The 19,612-nt window shown below is 48.3% G+C and overlaps 9 protein-coding genes across 15 annotated transcripts in view; 4 read left to right on the top strand and 5 right to left on the bottom strand.

Annotated features, from left to right (window-relative positions):
* Nucleotides 1-19,612, bottom strand: part of LOC119843336 (butyrophilin subfamily 1 member A1-like) — a 1,931,986-nt gene that overhangs the window by 398,241 nt on the left and 1,514,133 nt on the right. The window lies entirely within an intron of this gene.
* Nucleotides 1-19,612, top strand: part of LOC119843287 (zinc finger protein 850-like) — a 1,467,609-nt gene that overhangs the window by 524,607 nt on the left and 923,390 nt on the right. The gene's annotated exons all lie outside the window — the stretch shown is intronic.
* Nucleotides 1-19,612, bottom strand: part of LOC119843274 (zinc finger protein 850-like) — a 1,382,451-nt gene that overhangs the window by 737,243 nt on the left and 625,596 nt on the right. Inside the window, exon 10 of the mRNA XM_043496623.1 lies at nucleotides 8,054-9,528. Coding sequence (XP_043352558.1) covers nucleotides 8,672-9,528 — 857 coding nt within the window. The 3' untranslated portion in view covers nucleotides 8,054-8,671. The remainder of the gene's footprint in view (nucleotides 1-8,053; nucleotides 9,529-19,612) is intronic.
* The window catches only part of LOC119843356 (zinc finger protein RFP-like), a 1,128,717-nt gene that overhangs the window by 500,705 nt on the left and 608,400 nt on the right, over nucleotides 1-19,612 (top strand). The gene's annotated exons all lie outside the window — the stretch shown is intronic.
* The window catches only part of LOC119843308 (butyrophilin subfamily 1 member A1-like), a 910,188-nt gene that overhangs the window by 300,938 nt on the left and 589,638 nt on the right, over nucleotides 1-19,612 (top strand). The gene's annotated exons all lie outside the window — the stretch shown is intronic.
* Nucleotides 1-19,612, top strand: part of LOC119843334 (E3 ubiquitin-protein ligase TRIM39-like) — a 707,078-nt gene that overhangs the window by 197,765 nt on the left and 489,701 nt on the right.
* Nucleotides 1-19,612, bottom strand: part of LOC119843309 (butyrophilin subfamily 1 member A1-like) — an 845,206-nt gene that overhangs the window by 391,733 nt on the left and 433,861 nt on the right. The gene's annotated exons all lie outside the window — the stretch shown is intronic.
* The window catches only part of LOC119843327 (E3 ubiquitin-protein ligase TRIM11-like), a 790,215-nt gene that overhangs the window by 425,900 nt on the left and 344,703 nt on the right, over nucleotides 1-19,612 (bottom strand).
* Nucleotides 1-19,612, bottom strand: part of LOC119842642 (zinc finger protein 239-like) — a 1,225,455-nt gene that overhangs the window by 1,203,605 nt on the left and 2,238 nt on the right. The gene's annotated exons all lie outside the window — the stretch shown is intronic.

Raw genomic sequence — 19,612 nt, 5'->3', positions numbered from 1 at the left:
CTAGGGTTCCCAACTCAGTTGGACCGGACACCATTTGTGGCAATGACATCCAGTCTGACTGAGTTGGTGTCAGGGTTCCCACCCCACTCTGAACTCGGGGGTACAGATGTGGGGACCCGCATGAAAGACCCCCTAAGATTATATTTTACCATCTTAGGTTAAAACTTCTCCAAGGCACAAATCCCTTTCCTTGTCCTTGGACTGGTATTGCTGCCACCACCAGGTGATTTACACAAAATATTCAGGGAAGAGTCACTTGGAATCCCTATCCCCGCAAAATATGCCCCCAAGCCCCTTCACCCCCTTTTCTGGGGAGGCTTGAGAATAAACTACCAATCAGTTGCCTTACCAAAGTGAGCACAGACCAGACCCTTTGTCTTCAGGACACTGAAATCAATCAGGTTCTTAAAAGAAGGACTTTATTTATAAAAAAAAAAGTAAAAGAATCACACCTGCAAAATCAGGATGGAAGATAACTTTACAGGGTAAGAAAAAGATTTTAAACACAGAGTATTCCCCTTGGGGCTCAGCTTCACAGTTACAAAAACAGGAATGAAACTACTTCTGTAGCATAGGAAAATTCATAAGCCAAAACAAATGATAACCTAATGCATTTCCTTGCCCTACTCACAGTTTCTGTGGATTTAGATGGATTATTCCAGGTATATTTTTCAGGAGATATTGTACCTGCTTGGCTTCTCCCTCCATCTGGAGAGGGAACAATCCACAGAACAACAAACAAATCCTCCCCCCCCCCCCAGGTTTGAAAGTATCTTCTTTTCTCATTGGTCCTTCTGGTCAGATGCCAGTTAGGTTATTTGAACTGCTTAACCCTTTACAGGTAAGGCAATCCAGTACAGCTGCCAAGCATACATAAAGGTTGCTATCCTTCCCCCTATAGTCATGACAGTTGACAACCCTAGGTGCTGAACCCATAGTGCCCCTACTTCCAGCACTTATAACTTCTTTTTTAAAGGCTACGTATCTGATTGAAAATAGTTCTTAGACCTAGATTCCTGGGCAGTGTTTGAAACCCAAACATTGGAGCACTAGGACATTGAAAGTGAAATTAATTAAAAGCTGTAAAACTGATTTTTTTTTTCAGTGTCCACACTTTGACAAATGGAGAAAGTAAAGCACAGTCAGGCTGCAAGAGCCATGCTGTAGAATAGAAAACCTGGAATCTTTCCCTGCAGTGAGGAAACAAGCATAAGCTGCTCCCACCACAAATATTGTTTAAATTACACTTAAAACTTTCCAATTTTTTCCAACTCTCTAATTTTACAGTGAATGGCAGTGCCCCATTGTGGCCATTTAGTCCCACTTGTCTGTGGGAGTCTTTCCTTTGCCAACAATGGGCTTTGGGTCAGGTCCCTTGGCTGTGACACAGAAACACCAATTCCCCTGAGAATGTCTGGATTTTACCAAATCTCCTCATAGTGGGGCTGCACTTTTCTTGGACCTTTTTCCCAGAGACCTTTTGAGGAGCTGCTGCCACTCAACTGCTACCCTCGAGCAGCCATTTTGCAGCTTTCTGCTGTATCTCCTCTTCCAGCTGATAAATATTTATATCTCCGATTGTACTTACTGTTCAACATTTGTGACCGTGGCAAAGTATCACAAACTTGAGTATGATCAGTGAATTTCATGGAGGTGATGTTTACTGTATCAAATTCTTACAGCAACACACTAGAAACCTCCTTCCAACTTAATCCTTTGTATTTATCAAAACTATTTGTATAAATCCTTCAGTGAACATAACCCTATGCCAATCTGAACAATTTGTACAATTGGGCTGACAAATTTTGTTTGTTATAGATCTGTGCTGCTAATATCAATCATTTAATTGTACTCTAGATAGTGTTTCTTTTTAAAGGCATAGACCATAGTGTTAATAAAAAAATGTTTAAATAAATAGATTGGGCTAGTTTTTAAGTGACTGTGGACTACTGATGCAGTAGAACATACACCCGGGAATCATGGTTAAAGATGCTCCCCCCCGGCACCAAAATCTGAAATGGTGCCCCTGAAGGCTAAGCATATTGAAGATTGTGAGGTGCCCAGATAGAGCAGTGACGGGGGACAGAAAGGTATCAGCAATGATAAGAAGTGATGCTGTTCCCTTTCCACACCAGATCACAAGTGTGTTTCACAAACTCTCTTAATGTCATCTGGATTCTTTCAATATCTTTTGGTTTTGTTAAATCCCCAGCTCCTGGAATCCTGTGAATATAGGAGAAACTCTCTCTCTCTCTCTTTATTTTTTTATACAAGTTTCTTGCTGGAGAAGCTTAAAAGTTTGAAGAGTTATTTTCTCTTGTCAATTAGTGGAAAAACTTGAGAATGTGACCAAAGTGAAACCTCATCACTCAGCATAAAAAAAGTGATACATTTTACACAAGATCTCATGATTCCTTCAGCCAGTCTCATGAATTTTGAATACTTGGTGCTGGCAGTACTGCATGGTCATTGATCAGTTTATGTTTCCAGGGCTGTTTTCTCCAAGTGAGACTCTAAGCCTCAGATCCTCAGAGGTATTTAGGAATCTAACTCCCACTTCTGACAATGTGAGTTAGGAGCTTACATACCTTAGAGGATCTGGATCTAGGGATCTAAATGTAAACATGAGCATTCTCCTTTATCTTTTTATTTCATCCCCAGTTCAGAGGGGCTGTACTCGTTTCCTGTTTGGGGCCCACAGCACAACTCTGTGTGCAGTCCCAGAGCTCACCCTCTCTATCCATTTCCCTTTCTGTTCACTCTGCTGTTTTTGATAACTGGTGACACTCATTTAGTGGGCTTTCCATGGGTAAATTATCGAGAATTAAGGCCTGAATTCTCACTGGCACAATATTGCAACCCCAGTACAAACCAGTGAAAAAATATTTTCCATAAACCATAATCAAAAGGTACAGCTGGTTACTTTGTTCTCTCTTTTTGAGTTGGAGACAAAGAGCAGATCCATGAAGGGACCTAGATATTGTACTCCTGGGGGAATTCTGCACCAAAAAATTAAAAATTCTGCACACAATATTTTAAAATTCTGCATATTTTATGTGTCAAAATAACACAATATAATCATGCAAGTTTCAATTATTTTGGTAATTTATTTCAAAATACCTGTCAGCAACTATATATGTAACAGACCAAAAACAAAAAAATCTGGTAATTTTTTTTCACAAATAGATTCAGCTGTTCTGGTGCCATGGTGGCCCCTGGTGGGTGAAAGGCAAAACTGCAGCTGAGACAGAGTGTATTTTCTGCAGAAGAAAAGAATTCTGCAGCTGGACATAAATTCTGCATGTGCACAGTAGCACAGAATATTCCCAGGAGTAGTATTGCAATGCTGAATGTCACTGCATCTAAATTTTAGCTGCCTGGAAAAATCACTGGAATGACACTGTGAGCCACAAAGCCTGAGTTATGGGGAAATGTAAGTGTCTTACAATGGGTGACACAAAAGCCAGCATGCTAGGCAGAGAGTGGCCTAAGCCAGCCAATGGGAGATGCTGACCTGAGGGATATTCTACAGGGAGTCTAGACACTTAACTCAGCTTTGTGGATTGCAGGGCTGTTCCTGTGACTGTCTAGGCCCATAGTATCTTGATACATTTTGTTCCTGAGGTAAAATCTCCAAAACACAGAGCAACTTTTCTCTTCTTAGGATCAATTTTGGAGCTGTTTGGGGAGTTTGAAGAAAGAGAGAGATGAGAATATGGTGTTTAACCAGAGTGAGGAGAAGGAAAATCCAGGAACTGATGGTAGGTGCTGTTGTTATTCACCAATAAATACTCACAGGGATGTTATCTATGCTCAGATCTCTGAGTAACAGCAAGTAACATGCTCCTCCCTGTGAGAGACTATTTATTGTTTCCTCTGTGCAAAGTAATTTCTGTTCTGGCTTAATGGAAACTAAACAGGAGAAAGGAGAATGGAGGAAATTATATTTACTTACTGAATAATCCAAATAGTTTTCTTTAAAACATGAACAATTTGAACAATCTTTATTAGAAATCTCAATTTCTCTGCATCTAAAGTACTCTATAATTACAACTAGTTGACATTTTTCACACAAAAATGTCTGTCACCTGAAAGTATCGCTTCAGCAAAATCTGAAACCTGGAAACGTTGTTTTTTACTCTAGATTCTGATCAGGAGAATCAAAATGTAATTTCAAACAGTTGAATCATTTCAATTTCAGTCTAAAATGTCCATTCACATTTTCTGTTTCCACATTTCTGCAGGAAAACATTTCAGAATAGTTAGTTCCAGAAACATTTTCAATATGCTGAGATTTCAGTCTGATCTGTAGAGGGAAGTAACTGCGCAAGGTCTAAATTTCACACAACCGGAACATTCTGTTTCTCCGAGATCATCCCAGCAGGAGAGCGTGTGCAGCTCCCTGCCCTCCCGCAAGTGACCTGCCCCAGTGACAGTTCTAGGCACTGATCAGATGGTGACCCTGTGCCTGGTCGTACTCTGCTGCTCCACCTAGTGTTGGGCGCTGGGAGTGCTCCGGAAGCAGCATCTATAGGGGAATATCTCAACTGAGCCTAGGTCACAACCCAAAGAAAGGTCAAAGGTTAAACCCACTGGTTTGTAATGAAATGCTCCCTTCTGCAGGAAAGGGATGATAATTAAATAGCCATTGAAGCAGGGTCCTGCACCTGCATCTTCTACCTCCCAGTGTCCAAGCTATAGAGTCATTGTCACCCTCTCGCTCTGACCCAGGGACTATTTAATTATTTAGCCAGAGTGGAGCAGCTTGATCAGAAACGATTACAGCAGCCTCACATCAGAATGTCCCAGATCCCCGTGGTTAGGGCAGTCACCTGAGTAGTGGGAGACCTGTGTTCAAATCCTTCCTCCCCGTCAGGCAGAGCAGAGAGTAGAACCTGAGTCTGCCATATGCCAGGCGAGTGCCCTAACCAATGGGCTCAAAGTTATAAAGGAGCCTCTGCCAGCACCTCCTCTGGGTTTTGTCTGAGCCCTGATCCAAAAGGGGTGCTCAGGACGCACTCTTACAGGACTGGGCCCCACAGGCAAGAGAGGCTTTCCACTGCCGACCTTCTGATTGAGGATCCTTCTGGGGTTTAAATGTGAGGCAGGCGCCTGGATGGCTAGCGTGAGGCAGCAGCGCCCAGGCCCAGAAGTAGAAATTTAGAAACGTTGGGAAATTTTCCTATAGAAATGCTGGTGCTGAGTGAGGGGCCAGGTAGCAGCTTTCTGGATTTCAGTGGCACCTAATTCTGGGAGTCAGGGGTCTAAACCTGGGCTTTGGGCACCTAAGTCCAATTGCAGATCTGGGTCGTTAATGCAAAACGAAGGAGACTGGCAGTGGGAGAAACTAAATTCTACTTTATTATTCCAAAGGACGAACAAAGACAGACTCCGTTCCTCACTCCCAGCTCAGCTCAGGGGGGTATTTTTCTGTTCCATCCCAGCACAGCACATTCCAACTCCCGCAAGAATCAACAACAGAGCAACATGTATAAATGATAGAAAAGTGGCAAGAAGCCATGAGAGATGCTGGGACCCCATCACAAAAGGAAACACTCTGAGAACAGGGAACCCAAAGATCTCAGGTAGAAAGGATGCAGTGTGGGGTGAGTGGGGCAAAGACAGTCTCTCTCATCCCCACACAGGACACTGCAGCAGATGGGGAGGGGGTGACCAGCAGGGCTCTAGGGCTTCTTATCTCCCTCTGGCCTCAATGCTAGGGGTTGGCCTGGTTTCAAGGCTGCCCAGGTCTGTTGACATCCCTAGCTCCCTTCTTGCCTGAGCCCAACCTCAGCAATAGGGGGATGCAGCCCCCTCCCCCATCATTTTTGCGATGTCATTCATGGTCCTTTAGATTGCAGGGGAAGCTTCATTCAACACTCATAGGTCAAGTCTAGTGTCTCTCTGGCTCTGGTGCAGCGAGTTCACAGTTCTCAGCCTCAGCCGTCTGGCTCTGAAGAGTAAACCCAGACATTTCCCAGCTCTGTTCTCCTCACCTCCCACCTCTTCTCTTGATGCTGAGGCTTGGTCTGCACTCGCAACCTACGTCCATTGTGAAACTCCACACCCCCAAGTGACGCAGCTGTACCAACCGAACTTCTGGAGTAGACAGCATGATGGCAAGAGAAGGACTTCTCCCATCAACGTAGCTACCGCCTCTTAGGGAGGTGGATTACCTACACTGATGGAAGAACCCCTCTCATTGGTCTATGTAGCATCCCCCTCGAAGCGCAAAAGCTGCATCAGTGCAGTTCCGCCGCAGCAGCTCTGAAGGGTGGCTGGGCCCTAAGTCACGTCACTGCAGGAGTCAGGCAGTGATTTCATTCCCCGTTTCCATCTCTGCCTCTCAGAGCGTGACTCAAGCTGGCACCCTCAGTGTATGTGCTGAGACGTACTGACCTTTGCCATTGTTCAAATACAACAAAGTTCACATCACAAAGAGTAGAATACGGCTAAAATAAAATAAAAAAGGACTATTCTGGCAAATGATGATTTGTCTCATTAAGTCCTCAGTAAATCTGAGCTACATATATACTAAACTAATATCAAAGTCTGTGACCAAACGGCCTTCTGGAATAGAGAAAAACCCACACTCCAGGGTGGGCTATAAAACACTTTTACATTCATAAAGTGAAATCTCAGAGAATCTGAAGACTCAAAATCAGGAAAATAAATGTAGCCATTTTCTTCTGAAGTGGCTAAACTGGCTTCACCTCTTGCCTAATAATTCGGTTGTATGAGTTACAAAAGTTTTAGCAAAAAGAAAGGGAGTACTTGTGGCACCTTAGAGATGAACAAATTTATTAGAGCATAAACTTCCGTGAGCTACAATGCCACAAGTACTTCTTTTCTTTTTGCGGATACAGACTAACACGGCTGCTACTCTGAAAAGTTTTAGCACCATCATAAGAAATAAAAACAAAAACAAAAAAAACTTCCCATCCAAAATTGATCAGGACTAGAACAGAAAAGTCGGGAAGCAATTTTAGCAATACATAGAAACATATCAGAAAGGTAAACTATGCTTTGAGGTTCTTCGGGATTCCTCCCTTCCCCTCCCTCGCAGGTCTGTGATACTTTCTTCTCCAGCCCTCCGAAGTCTCATGGAGGATCACAGAAATCAAAGCTGATTCTTAAGCATCTAGAGCCAGGGACATGGTGGTAAGTGACACCTGAGAAGGCAGAGGGGTAGAACGAGGACAAGATAAAACTCTCCATTGCTGGGACAGAGGCTGCTGTGTGGAGAGTGGAGGGTGATGGTGATACAGGAAGGAGGGGATACCTCAGACTCGCCCCGTTGCCCTGAAATAGCACAGAAGCTAAAACACGACATTTTACTATCTCTGCTCCCACTTCTTTAGCATCTGTTTAGTTCTGCTCCCTACAGGAGAAAATGTACAAAACACTAATTGCTTTTCAGCACAGCCTGGAGTAATGTGAGTCTGGCTGGGAATGAGACAATCCAGCAAAAAGGGGGAACTCGGGGACTAACGGTCACACTGCTCATGGAGAGGATCAGAACAGATAATATACTCAGGGTCAGTATGACTAGAAAGAGTGTTGCAGCGTCAGGGGAGACGTGCTAGACAATCCCAACCATTTTCCTACCATAGACAGACATTCAGAGGCTGATGTGCAGAGGCAGAGGTGGGATCTCCAGGCCTCCCACAAAGGGCCCTGTGGAAATTAGCCCCTCCCAGAGGTGCTGTCTGAATGCAGCGGGGGCAGGGAGAAGGGGCAGAGTGGGTGAGCGAGGAGAGGCAGCATCTCTCTAGCCCTGTGCTCTCCCTCGTCTCTTATCCCATGATCCCCAAACACTCGATACCCCAGCACCCAGCTCCCCCTGCTTCCCAGCTTCACCATTCAATCCCCAGTTTCCTCCCCAGAACCCATCAGCCTGGTCCCTCAATATTTGAGCCCCCGGAGCCTAGCGCCCTGGGGGATTCAGGGAGGGGAAGAGTAAGCAGCCCCAGGGACACTACCCCTGCAGGGGACAGTTCCAGGTAAGTGGGGGAGTTCAGCCCAGGGGCTGGTGGAGGATGAGGGTGGGGACAGGGGTCTAGAGTGAAGGTGGGGCCTGGCCCAAGTGTCCTTCTCCTCATCTCCATGGCAGGGGGATCCCGGCTGGGAGGGGAAAGGAGAGGGGGGAACTTCCCCCAGCCAGGCAGAGGGAGCGTTTGGAGGAGTTTCTCTCTCTCCTTTCCCCCCTGTGGCCCATCAGCTCAGCAGCCAGGGCTGGAGCAGGGAGGAGGGGCTGATCGGGGCTTCTCCCTCTCTGCCTGGGGTTTGCTTAGACCAAGCAGAGCCAGAGGGTCACTGACTAGCTGATGATCAGCTGCTGCTGGATCCTCACTACAGTGATGGGCAGCTGGATCCTTGGGAGCCAAATGCCCCTGATGTGTGTGGGAATGAGGAACGAGGAAATTGATTACTATGGCTTAGTCAGAGCCCTGAGAGAATTTCTGGGCTGTGTGGAGGAGTTTCTGATATCCAACATTGTCTTAACTCCACTTGGAGCATTTTCCACACTGAGAACATCTCAGAAGTTTCTTCCCTATGTAGATTAGCGGATGCCTGATACTCTGGGAGCACCAAATGAACCTTTCCTCACATTCAAGCTCTCTCTGTTGTGTGGATCACTGATGTGTGAGCTCAGATTGAATCTCAAAACTTAGTGGATTCTCTGATGATTAATGAAGTGTGATTGCTGAATGAAGCTTTCTCCACAGGCAAGGCATTTATGAAGTTTAGATCCTATGTGGATTTTCCCATGTTTAATGAGGTTTGATCTCTGTGTGAAACTCTTCCCACAGTCCAAGCACTTATAGGGTCTTTCTCCCGTGTGGGTTACCTGATGTATTATCAAGTATGATCTTAGTGTGAAACTTTTCTCACACTCCAAGCACTTGTAGGGTCTCTCTCCTGTGTGGATTCTCTGATGTAAAACAAGAGTTGATCTCTGTGTGAAACTTTTCCCACAGTCCAAGCACTTATAAGGTCTTTCTCCTGTGTGGGTCCTCTGATGTATTATAAGGGAAGACTTCCACCTGAAACATTTCCCACAGTTGAGGCATTTCTGAGGTTTGTCGCCGGTGTGAATCCTATGATGTGCAATAAGATGAGAACTCCTAATGAAACTTTTCCCACACTCGAGGCATTTATAGGGTCTTTCTCCCGTGTGGGTTCTCTGATGTTGAGTGAGTTGTGAGCTGCATCTAAAGCTTTTCCCACAGACCAAGCATTTATAGGGTCTCTCTCCTGTGTGGATTCTCTGATGCCTAGTAAGGGATGATCTCTGAATGAAATTTTTCCCACAGTCTAAGCACTTATGTGGTCTCTCTCCTGTGTGGATTCTCTGATGTGTTATAAGGCCTGACTTCCAACTGAAACTTTTCCCACACTCCAAGCATTTATAGCGTCCCTTCCCTGGGTGGATTGCCTGATGTGTAACAAGTGCTGATCTCTGTGTGAAACTTTTCCCACAGTCCAAGCACTTATGGGGTCTCTCTCCTGTGTGGATTCTCTGATGTGTGATAAGATTGGATTTCCAACTAAAGGAGTTCCCGCAGTAGAAGCATTTATAGGGTCTCTCTCCTCTGTGGATTCTCCGATGGTTAGTAAGGTTTGTGCTGTTACTGAAGCTTTTCCCACACACCAAGCATTTATATGCTCTCCCTCCTGTGTGGACTGTCTGATGTCTAATAAGGTATGATTTCTGCATGAAACTTTTCCCACAGTCCGAGCACTTATGGGGTCTCTCTCCGGTGTGGATTGCCTGATGTCTAATTAGTTCCGACTTCCCACTGAAACATTTCCCGCACTCGAGGCATGTATAGGGATTCTCACCCGTGTGGCTTCTCCCATAGTTATTAAGAAGTGAGCAGTTATTGAAGCTTTCCCCACAGTCCAAGCATTGAAGAGGTTTCTCTCCAGTATGGATTATCTGATGTATCACAAGGTGTGATCTCAGAATGAATCTTTTCCCACATTCGAGGCACTGGTAGAATTTTTCTTCCTTGGGATTTGTTTGGTGAGCTGTGGAATCCTTGTCTCCTCCCCCAATTTTAATAGATTCATCCACTTTCTTCCTTGGGTGGTTTCCAAACAGCCTCTCTGACCTGTGCCAATTTCCCCAGGCTTCTGCCTCCTCCAAGCACTGGGAAAAATTCCCTTCAGCTCTTCCCACAAAGGTCCCCTGTGGTTCCACTTCCCCAGGAACTTCCTCATGGTGATTCCCTTCCTCGTTCTCACTCCCTTGCTCATCACCTGCTGGGAGAGAGACAATCCAGACAGGAGTCATTGTGCTGGGGAGAAAGAGGAATATGCTAACACTGTGAACGTTGAGTAATTGTATTCTGCCTCTACTTCCCACCCAAACACTCATGCAGAAGGAAAGTTGGGAAGGAAACTCCTGCAGCTAACAGGCTGGGTGGAATGACATGAGCAATATCTGCTGACTACAGCCCTACTCCGGCTGAGATGAGGAACAACAGAGGGCTCTTACTCACACCACATTTCTGGGATTCTCAACTTTTCCTTAATTTGCCCAATGGTTTCTGTCAGTCCTCACCTGTGCAAGTGCCTCTTGGGATCTCTTTTTCCACCAAGGCCTGGAGATCCGGGACCCACGGCCCTTCCCCTCGTTCCAGCTGGCTGATGAGTTCAGGTTTGGGAATGGGAAATCCTGTGCAGGGGGTGAAATCAGACCAGATCAGGTTGCATGGAGGATTGGAAGTGTGTGTGTCACAAAGGACAATCCATGAGTGGAACCTGTCCCCGTGCTGTGCTTGGAGAATGTGGAATCCAAAGGACAGGAACATGGTCACTGAGCCCCCTTGGGAGAGGCAGATGTCTGGGGAGGTGGAGAGAATTTTTACACCCTTGCTAGGAGTTCCCTGGATCTGTGCACTCTGGGGCCTTTACTGACGCACACACAGTTCTGGAATTACCCCTGCAGAGCCCAGGGCCCTCCCCAGGGCTGGAGCTAGTCCCAAGGAGGGAGGTGAACAGGGATTCTGTGTGCAAATGAGAAACAATACACACAGGACAATACATGGCTTCTTGGCCTTGAAAGCTGGAATGGTGGGGAGTGTTTAGCATGTCCGTTTTGACACTCTGGTCCCATTGGAAGGGGTTTGGAGATGCAAGTCTCTCTCACACGGCAGCTATGGACTATGGAACCCATTCCCCTCTCATCTAACTGACCAGGGAAGAACCTGACCAGAGTCAGAAATGCAGGCCCTACACTTTCTAATAACCGAGGGGACAGGGATCCCTTACCCAGCAAGGTCACCATCTCGTAGTTCTCCTGCATGACGTCCCTGTAGAGGGCTCTCTGAGCAGGGTCCAGCAGAGCCCCCTGCCCCTGGGTGAAATACACAGCCACCTCCTCAAAGGTCACCAGCATCTGAAACAACAAGAGTCCCCCAATCACCACCTGCAGCCCCAGCCACCCGGTCACACGGGAAAGGAAGAAGAAAAAATGAACATCTTGGAAGCTGTGGGAGGCCTAGAAAAGCAGAATCCCACCCCCACCCTGCTCGGAGCAGCCAGGACACTTCAGGGGGTGGGAGAAGGTGAGAGCTCCTTGTCCCCACAGCACCCTGAGCAGGGCAGGGTCTTCTCATTTCCCACATGCCTCCCAGCCACAGGCTGATACGGGAAGCAGAGCTCTGAGCCGGGGACGGGGACAGGAATCCCGAAAGCTTCCCTTCGTATTCCACAGCAGCCCCTCGCTCATGGGTTCAGGCTCCAGCACTGGGAGTCTGGAAAATGTTCTCAGACCTGCTGAGGGGGGTGTTTTCTGTTTCAGAAATGGGGGGAATGTTTCCCCCCCTGCAGATGGGCCAGCTCAGAAAATCAGCAGGTTTATCACACCCTGTCTCCTCCCTGGATCTCCCTCCACCCCCCCAGCAGCTCCCTGAAAATCCCTTACCTGAGCTGGCTCCATCACAGCCATTTCCCTTCCCTGTCTCCTGGGTCGATCTGGAGCAAAATGTGGATGTGATTCCTCAGCCTGTCAGGGTGAGAGAGGCAATGGGAGGGGAGGGGGGTTTCAGAAGGTGCTTGAGTTCATGTGACACCCCGATTCCCACATGGCTCTCTCCCTGCACACAGACGCTCTGGACTCTGCCATGCTGGAAAGAAACCAAGTTTACTACAACCCAGGCCAGGCCTGTCCCAGCAGGACTAAACCCACCGGGGCATTTTTAAACTCTCCCCATAACAGCATCTCTGTGCCAAACTCTAGAAAAAGAGCAGAATCAAAGGAGCCACTTCGCGGGATTGCCCTACAGTGTAATGCAGTTGTCACCAACCTGTGGATCCTGGAGCCTCTGACGCTCAATCGCGATCACAGGCTGCTAAATGTCCAGTAGTGCAACGGGGCTCAGATAGGATCCCTGCCTGCCCTTGCCCCATGCAACAAGCAGCTCCCAGAAGCAGCTGGCACATCCCTGGGGGTGGGTGACGGGGGATCTCAGCTCGCTGCTCCTGTCTGCAGGCACTGCCCACGGAGCTCCCATTGGCCAGAAACAGGGAACTGCAACTGGATGCTGTGGTGGCGGTGCCTGCAGAGAGGGACAGGGTGCGGAGCTATGTCCCCCCCCCCAGGCCACAGGAACATGCCAGCCACTTCCAGGAGTGGTGTGGGGCCAGGGTAGGCAGGGAGCCTGCCTTAGCCATGCAGCACTACTGCCTGAGGTAAGTTCCATCTGGCTGGAGCCTGCAACATGCACCTCCTCCCAAACCCTAACCCCAGCCCAGAGTGCCCTCCCAGAGCCAGCACCTCAAACCCCCTCCTGAACCCCCTGCCCCAGCCCTGAGCCCCCTCCTGGAGCCAGCACCCCAAACCCCCTCCTGTACCCTGAACCCCCTGCCTCAGCCCTGAGCCCCCTCATGCACCCAAACGCCCTCTGAGAGCCTGCACCCTGCACCCCCTCCTGTACCCCAACACTCTACCCCAGCCCAGAGCCCCCTCCTGCACCCAAACTCTGGCCCAGAGCTTGCACCCCTCACACCCTTCAGCACCCCAACCTCCTGCCCCAGGCTCAGCCAAGAGCCCCCTCCCATACCCCAAGCCTCTTGTCCCTCAGCCATAGGCACTGACTCCATGGGTGCTCTGGGGCTGGAGCACCCATGGGGAAAATTGGTGCATGCAGAGCACCCACCAGGAGCTCCCCGCCCCGCCCCACCCCAGCTCACCTCCACTCTGCCTCTGCCTCCCCCCTGGAGCATGCGGATGGGTCCTGCTTCTCCCCGCTCTCTCCTTCCCTCCCAGTGCTTGCTGTGTGAAACAGCTCTTTTGAATGGCTGGGAGGGAGGGGGAAAGAGGGGAATGCGGCGTGCTCAGGGGAGGAGGCGGGGCCAAGGTGGGGATTTGGGGAAGGGATCCAATAGGGGCAGGGAGGGGGTGCAGTTGGGGCATGTACTTTGGGGAAGGGGTTGGAATGTGGGCGGGGAATGGGGAAAGGGTGGAGGGAGCAGGCGGGCATGAGCACCCACCGGCACTGGGGGAAGTTGCCCTGAGCCCCAGTCCAGAGCCTGCACCCCCTCCAGCACCCCAACCCTCTGCCCCAGCCAAGTGAAAAGAAAAGGAGTACTTGTGGCACCTTAGAGACTAACAAATTTATTAGAGCATAAGCTTTCGTGAGCTACAGCTCACTTCATCGGATGCATTTGGTGGAAAAAACAGAGGAGAGCTGCTGAAGTCGCAGGAACAAACTGACCCTGCTCTTCCAGGCAGAAGCCAGCTGGCTTCAGCAGCTCTCCTCTGTTTTTTCCACCAAATGCATCCGATGAAGTGAACTGTAGCTCACGAAAGCTTATGCTCTAATAAATTTGTTAGTCTCTAAGGTGCCACAAGTACTCCTTTTCTTTTTGCGAATACAGACTATCACGGCTGCTACTCTGAAACCAGCCAAGTGAAAGTGAGTGAGGGTGCAGGAGAGCATGTGATGGAGGGAGGTGGGATGGAGTGAATGGGGCGGGGCCTCAGAGAAGGGGCAGGGTAAACCCAAATTCATAAGTTGATCTTTTGCGTAAAAAGGTTGGAGACCACTAGTGTAGTGTAACCCTCTCTAGCCCCCCCGCCCCAGTAGTGGGGTGTTCAGCAGAATCAGCAACTGACTTTTCCTCTCTCAGTTCCTCCCCTTGTTCCCAGGAAAGTCAGTCTGCCCAGGAGGGTGCAGGGAATGGATCTGGGCAGGTCTGGGAGCCGGGAACCTCCCTCCCCCCTTCTTGCTCCTGCTGCCCCTGCCAGTCCCTCCACTCTCCCTTTTTATTATTTTCCCTCTCCCTTTGCTCTCATTAGGCAGATCCGTCCCTCCCACTGCTAACAGAGTTTGAACCTGGCTGAGTCCATGAGGGCAGCAGCTCTGGAACTCACAGACACAGGGAGCCCCTCCCCATGCAGGCCAAATTCACTCGCTGGTCCCTGAAAGGAGCCCTTTGTGAAGAGTCACTTTTCTGCCCGGCCCCCAGCCCCACAGGTCTCTCATCATCTGCAGGCTCCAACTCAGAAGCTGGTGTCAGCAGAGCCCCTGGGGCTGGTTCCAGCCACTGGAGAAAACTCCCCCGCCCCGGGGCACAGAGGGGCTTTAACAAAGGTCTCTTCTCTGCTGGGTAAGAAGCAGCTTCTCAGTCTGGGTTCCCAGGTCTAAATGCAAGGGGCAGCAGCTTCTGATCCGGGGAGCTGCACTCCAGGGCTATAATAACATGAGCAGGGAGACCCACACCCGATTCCTCCTCTCCCTTACCCAGAACTAGAGCCCTCTGCTGGCAACACCTGATGAATGAGCTGCCCTGGACTCCCCCTGCAGCCCTCAGGGACAGGCAGGTGGAGGCTGATCCCATTGGCCCATCTGCACTCACCCCCTGCCATACCCACCAGGGACTCTGGTCTGACACCTGGTGTGACTGAGATCTGAATCCTGCACAGAAATCCTGCACAGGGCTCAGGCAACCCTGAACAGTCAGGAAATAGACCCCCAAAGGTCATGAGTTTGTCTTTTATTAAAAATCAAATAAGAAGCTGGGAGCAGGGTGTGTGTATGGGGGAAGGGAGGGGGTGGCCTGTGCATATTTGCCTTGGAGCTTCTGAGCCATGAGGGCAGGGGGGCCAATTGCAGGACTCAGCCCCCCCCTTTCCCCAAGGAGTTTTATGCAGGCACTGTGGTCCCAGGTGGAGCTCTCAGTTAGTGCAGAATATGGGTTCTGCAGAGAGTCAGTATTTTGTTGACAAACGGAGGCAGGTGATTAACATAAGAAAGTGCTGGTAATTGCCTGTAAAACAGCAATCCCGTCTCAGGAAGTGGGGGGGGGGGAAGCAGGGGGAGTGTTTTAAGAAAAGAAAAGGAGTACTTGTGGCACCTTAGAGACTAACAAATTTATTAGAGCATAAGCTTTCGTGAGCTACAGCTCACTTCATCGGATGCATTTGGTGGAAAAAACAGAGGAGAGATTTATATACACACGCACAGAGAACATGAAACAATGGGTTTATCATACACACTGTAAGGAGAGTGATCACTTAAGATAAGCCATCACCAACAGCAGGGGGGGGAAAGGAGGAAAACCTTTCATGGTGACAAGCAGGTAGGCTAATTCCAGCAGTTAACAAGAATATCAGAGGAACAGTGGGGGGTGGGGTGGGAGGGAGAAATACCAGGGGGAAATAGTTTTACTTTGTGTAATGACTCATCCATTCCCAGTCTCTATTCAAGCCTAAATTAATTGTATCCAGTTTGCAAATTAATTCCAATTCAGCAGTCTCTCATTGGAGTCTGTTTTTGAAGCTTTTTTGTTGAAGTATAGCCACTCTTAGGTCTGTGATCGAGTGACCAGAGAGATTGAAGTGTTCTCCAACTGGTTTTTGAATGTTATAATTCTTGACGTCTGATTTGTGTCCATTCTTTTACGTAGAGACTGTCCACTTTGGCCAATGTACATGGCAGAGGGGCATTGCTGGCACATGATGGCATATATCACATTGGTAGATGCGCAGGTGAACGAGCCTCTGATAGTGTGGCTGATGTGATTAGGCCCTATGATGGTATCCCCTGAATAGATATGTGGACAGAGTTGGCAACGGGCTTTGTTGCAAGGATAGGCTCCTGGGTTAGTGGTTCTGTTGTGTGGTGTGTGGTTGCTGGTGAGTATTTGCTTCAGATTGGGGGGCTGTCTGTAAGCAAGGACTGGTCTGTCTCCCAAGATCTGAGAGAGCGATGGCTTGTCCTTCAGGATAGGTTGTAGATCCTTGATGATGCGTTGGAGAGGTTTTAGTTGGGGGCTGAAGGTGATGGCTAGTGGCGTTCTGTTGTTTTCTTTGTTGGGCCTGTCCTGTAGTAGGTGACTTCTGGGTACTCTTCTGGCTCTGTCAATCTGTTTCTTCACTTCAGCAGGTGGGTATTGTAGTTGTAGGAATGCATGATAGAGATCTTGTAGGTGTTTGTCTCTGTCTGAGGGGTTGGAGCAAATGCAGTTATATCGTAGCGCTTGGCTGTAGACAATGGATCGAGTGGTATGATCTGGATGAAAGCTAGAGGCATGTAGGTAGGAATAGCGGTCAGTAGGTTTCCGATATAGGGTGGTGTTTATGTGACCATCGCTTATTAGCACCGTAGTGTCCAGGAAGTGGATCTCTTGTGTGGACTGGTCCAGGCTGAGGTTGATGGTGGGATGGAAATTGTTGAAATCATGGTGGAATTCCTCAAGAGCTTCTTTTCCATGGGTCCAGATGATGAAGATGTCATCAATGTAGCGCAAGTAGAGTAGGGGCATTAGGGGACGAGAGCTGAGGAAGCGTTGTTCTAAGTCAGCCATAAAAATGTTGGCATACTGTGGGGCCATGCGGGTACCCATCGCAGTGCCGCTGATTTGAAGGTATACATTGTCACCAAATGTGAAATAGTTATGGGTCAGGACAAAGTCACAAAGTTCTGCCACCAGGTTAGCCGTGACAGTATCGGGGATACTGTTCCTGACGGCTCGTAGTCCATCTTTGTGTGGAATGTTGGTGTAGAGGCTTCTACATCCATAGTGGCTAGGATGGTGTTTTTACGAAGATCACCAATGGACTGCAGTTTCCTCAGGAAATCGGTGGTGTCTCGAAGATAGCTGGGAGTGCTGGTAACGAAGGGCCTGAGGAGGGAGTCTACATAGCCAGACAATCCTGCTGTCAGGGTGCCAATGCCTGAGATGATGGGGCGTCCAGGATTTCCAGGTTTATGGATCTTGGGTAGCAGATAGAATACCCCAGGTCGGGGCTCCAGGGGTGTGTCTGTGCGGATTTGTTCTTGTGCTTTTTCAGGGAGTTTCTTGAGCAAATGCTGTAGTTTCTTTTGGTAACTCTCAGTGGGATCAGAGGGTAATGGCTTGTAGAAAGTGGGGTTGGAGAGCTGCCTAGTAGCCTCTTGTTCATACTCCGACCTATTCATGATGACGACAGCACCTCCTTTGTCAGCCTTTTTGATTATGATGTCAGAGTTGTTTCTGAGGCTGTGGATGGCACTGTGTTCTGCATGGCTGAGGTTATGGGGTAAGCGATGCTGCTTTTCCACAATTTCAGCTCGTGCACGTCGGCGGAAGCAGTCTATGTAGAAATCCAGGCTGCTGTTTCGACCTTCAGGAGGAGTCCACCCAGAATCCTTCTTTTTGTAGTGTTGGCAGCTAATAATAAGCGATGGTCACATAAACACCACCCTATATCGGAAACCTACTGACCGCTATTCCTACCTACATGCCTCTAGCTTTCATCCAGATCATACCACTCGATCCATTGTCTACAGCCAAGCGCTACGATATAACCGCATTTGCTCCAACCCCTCAGACAGAGACAAACACCTACAAGATCTCTATCATGCATTACTACAACTACAATACCCACCTGCTGAAGTGAAGAAACAGATTGACAGAGCCAGAAGAGTACCCAGAAGTCACCTACCGCAGGACAGGCCCAACAAAGAAAACAACAGAACGCCACTAGCCATCACCTTCAGCCCCCAACTAAAACCTCTCCAACGCATCATCAAGGATCTACAACCTATCCTGAAGGACAAGCCATCGCTCTCTCAGATCTGGGGAGACAGACCAGTCCTTGCTTACAGACAGCCCCCCAATCTGAAGCAAATACTCACCAGCAACCACACACCACACAACAGAACCACTATACCCAGGAACCTATCCTTGCAACAAAGCCCGTTGCCAACTCTGTCCACATATCTATTCAGGGGATACCATCATAGGGCCTAATCACATCAGCCACACTATCAGAGGCTCGTTCACCTGCGCATCTACCAATGTGATATATGCCATCATGTGCCAGCAATGCCCCTCTGCCATGTACATTGGCCAAAGTGGACAGTCTCTACGTAAAAGAATGAATGGACACAAATCAGACGTCAAGAATTATAACATTCAAAAACCAGTTGGAGAACACTTCAATCTCTCTGGTCACTCGATCACAGACCTAAGAGTGGCTATACTTCAACAAAAAAGCTTCAAAAACAGACTCCAACGAGAGACTGCTGAATTGGAATTAATTTGCAAACTGGATACAATTAATTTAGGCTTGAATAGAGACTGGGAATGGATGAGTCATTACACAAAGTAAAACTATTTCCCCATGGTATTTCTCCCTCCCACCCCACCCCCCACTGTTCCTCTGATATTCTTGTTAACTGCTGGAATTAGCCTACCTTGCTTGTCACCATGAAAGGTTTTCCTCCTTTCCCCCCCCTGCTGTTGGTGATGGCTTATCTTAAGTGATCACTCTCCTTACAGTGTGTATGATAAACCCATTGTTTCATGTTCTCTGTGCGTGTGTATATAAATCTCTCCTCTGTTTTTTCCACCAAATGCATCCGATGAAGTGAGCTGTAGCTCACGAAAGCTTATGCTCTAATAAATTTGTTAGTCTCTAAGGTGCCACAAGTACTCCTTTTCTTTTTGCGAATACAGACTAACACGGCTGCTACTCTGAAACCTGTTTTAAGAAAGAATGAGGAGGACTCAGAAGAAATACAGCCAAGTTCTCTGTGCCAAGGTTTACTCCTGGGGTCATTTTGCTCCAAAAAATTAAGAAGTCTGCACCAAAAAAAAAAAAAATAAAAAGTCTGCACACAATATTGTAAAATTCTGCAAATGTTATTTGTCAAAATAACATGACATAATTATGCCACAGGGCCCCCCCTTGCACTGGTACCTGCATCCCCACACCCCCAAAGCATAGCCACAGGGCCCCCCCTTGCACAGATACCCCCCCAGCCCAGGGATCCAGAGGGAAAAACAGCGGGATGCTCGGTCACAGGCTTGCACAGGGATTCCTGAGCACCACCCTCTCCTTCCCTCAGGACATGCTGGGAACTGCAGCTGCCAGGAAACCTCTAGCTCCCTCTCCCACCACCCAGTAGTGACTTCTCTGTGTGAGCTAGGCTCTGTGGAAGGAAGGAAGGAAATTCTGCATGCACAACATTTAGTTTCCAAAAAATTCTGCCTTGTGCAGCGGCCCAGAGTAAAGGCTACATTCAGAAAAGGGGGAGATTTGGGGATATAGGTGAAAAGAAGGGGCCAAAATGCAGGGAAGGGCTAGCAGTGGTATAGAAAAAAAAGAAAA

This window comes from Dermochelys coriacea, chromosome 14, assembly GCF_009764565.3.
Source record: "Dermochelys coriacea isolate rDerCor1 chromosome 14, rDerCor1.pri.v4, whole genome shotgun sequence".
In the NCBI taxonomy this organism is placed as follows: Eukaryota; Metazoa; Chordata; order Testudines; family Dermochelyidae; genus Dermochelys; species Dermochelys coriacea.
This window is presented reverse-complemented; position numbering and strand designations above follow the sequence as displayed.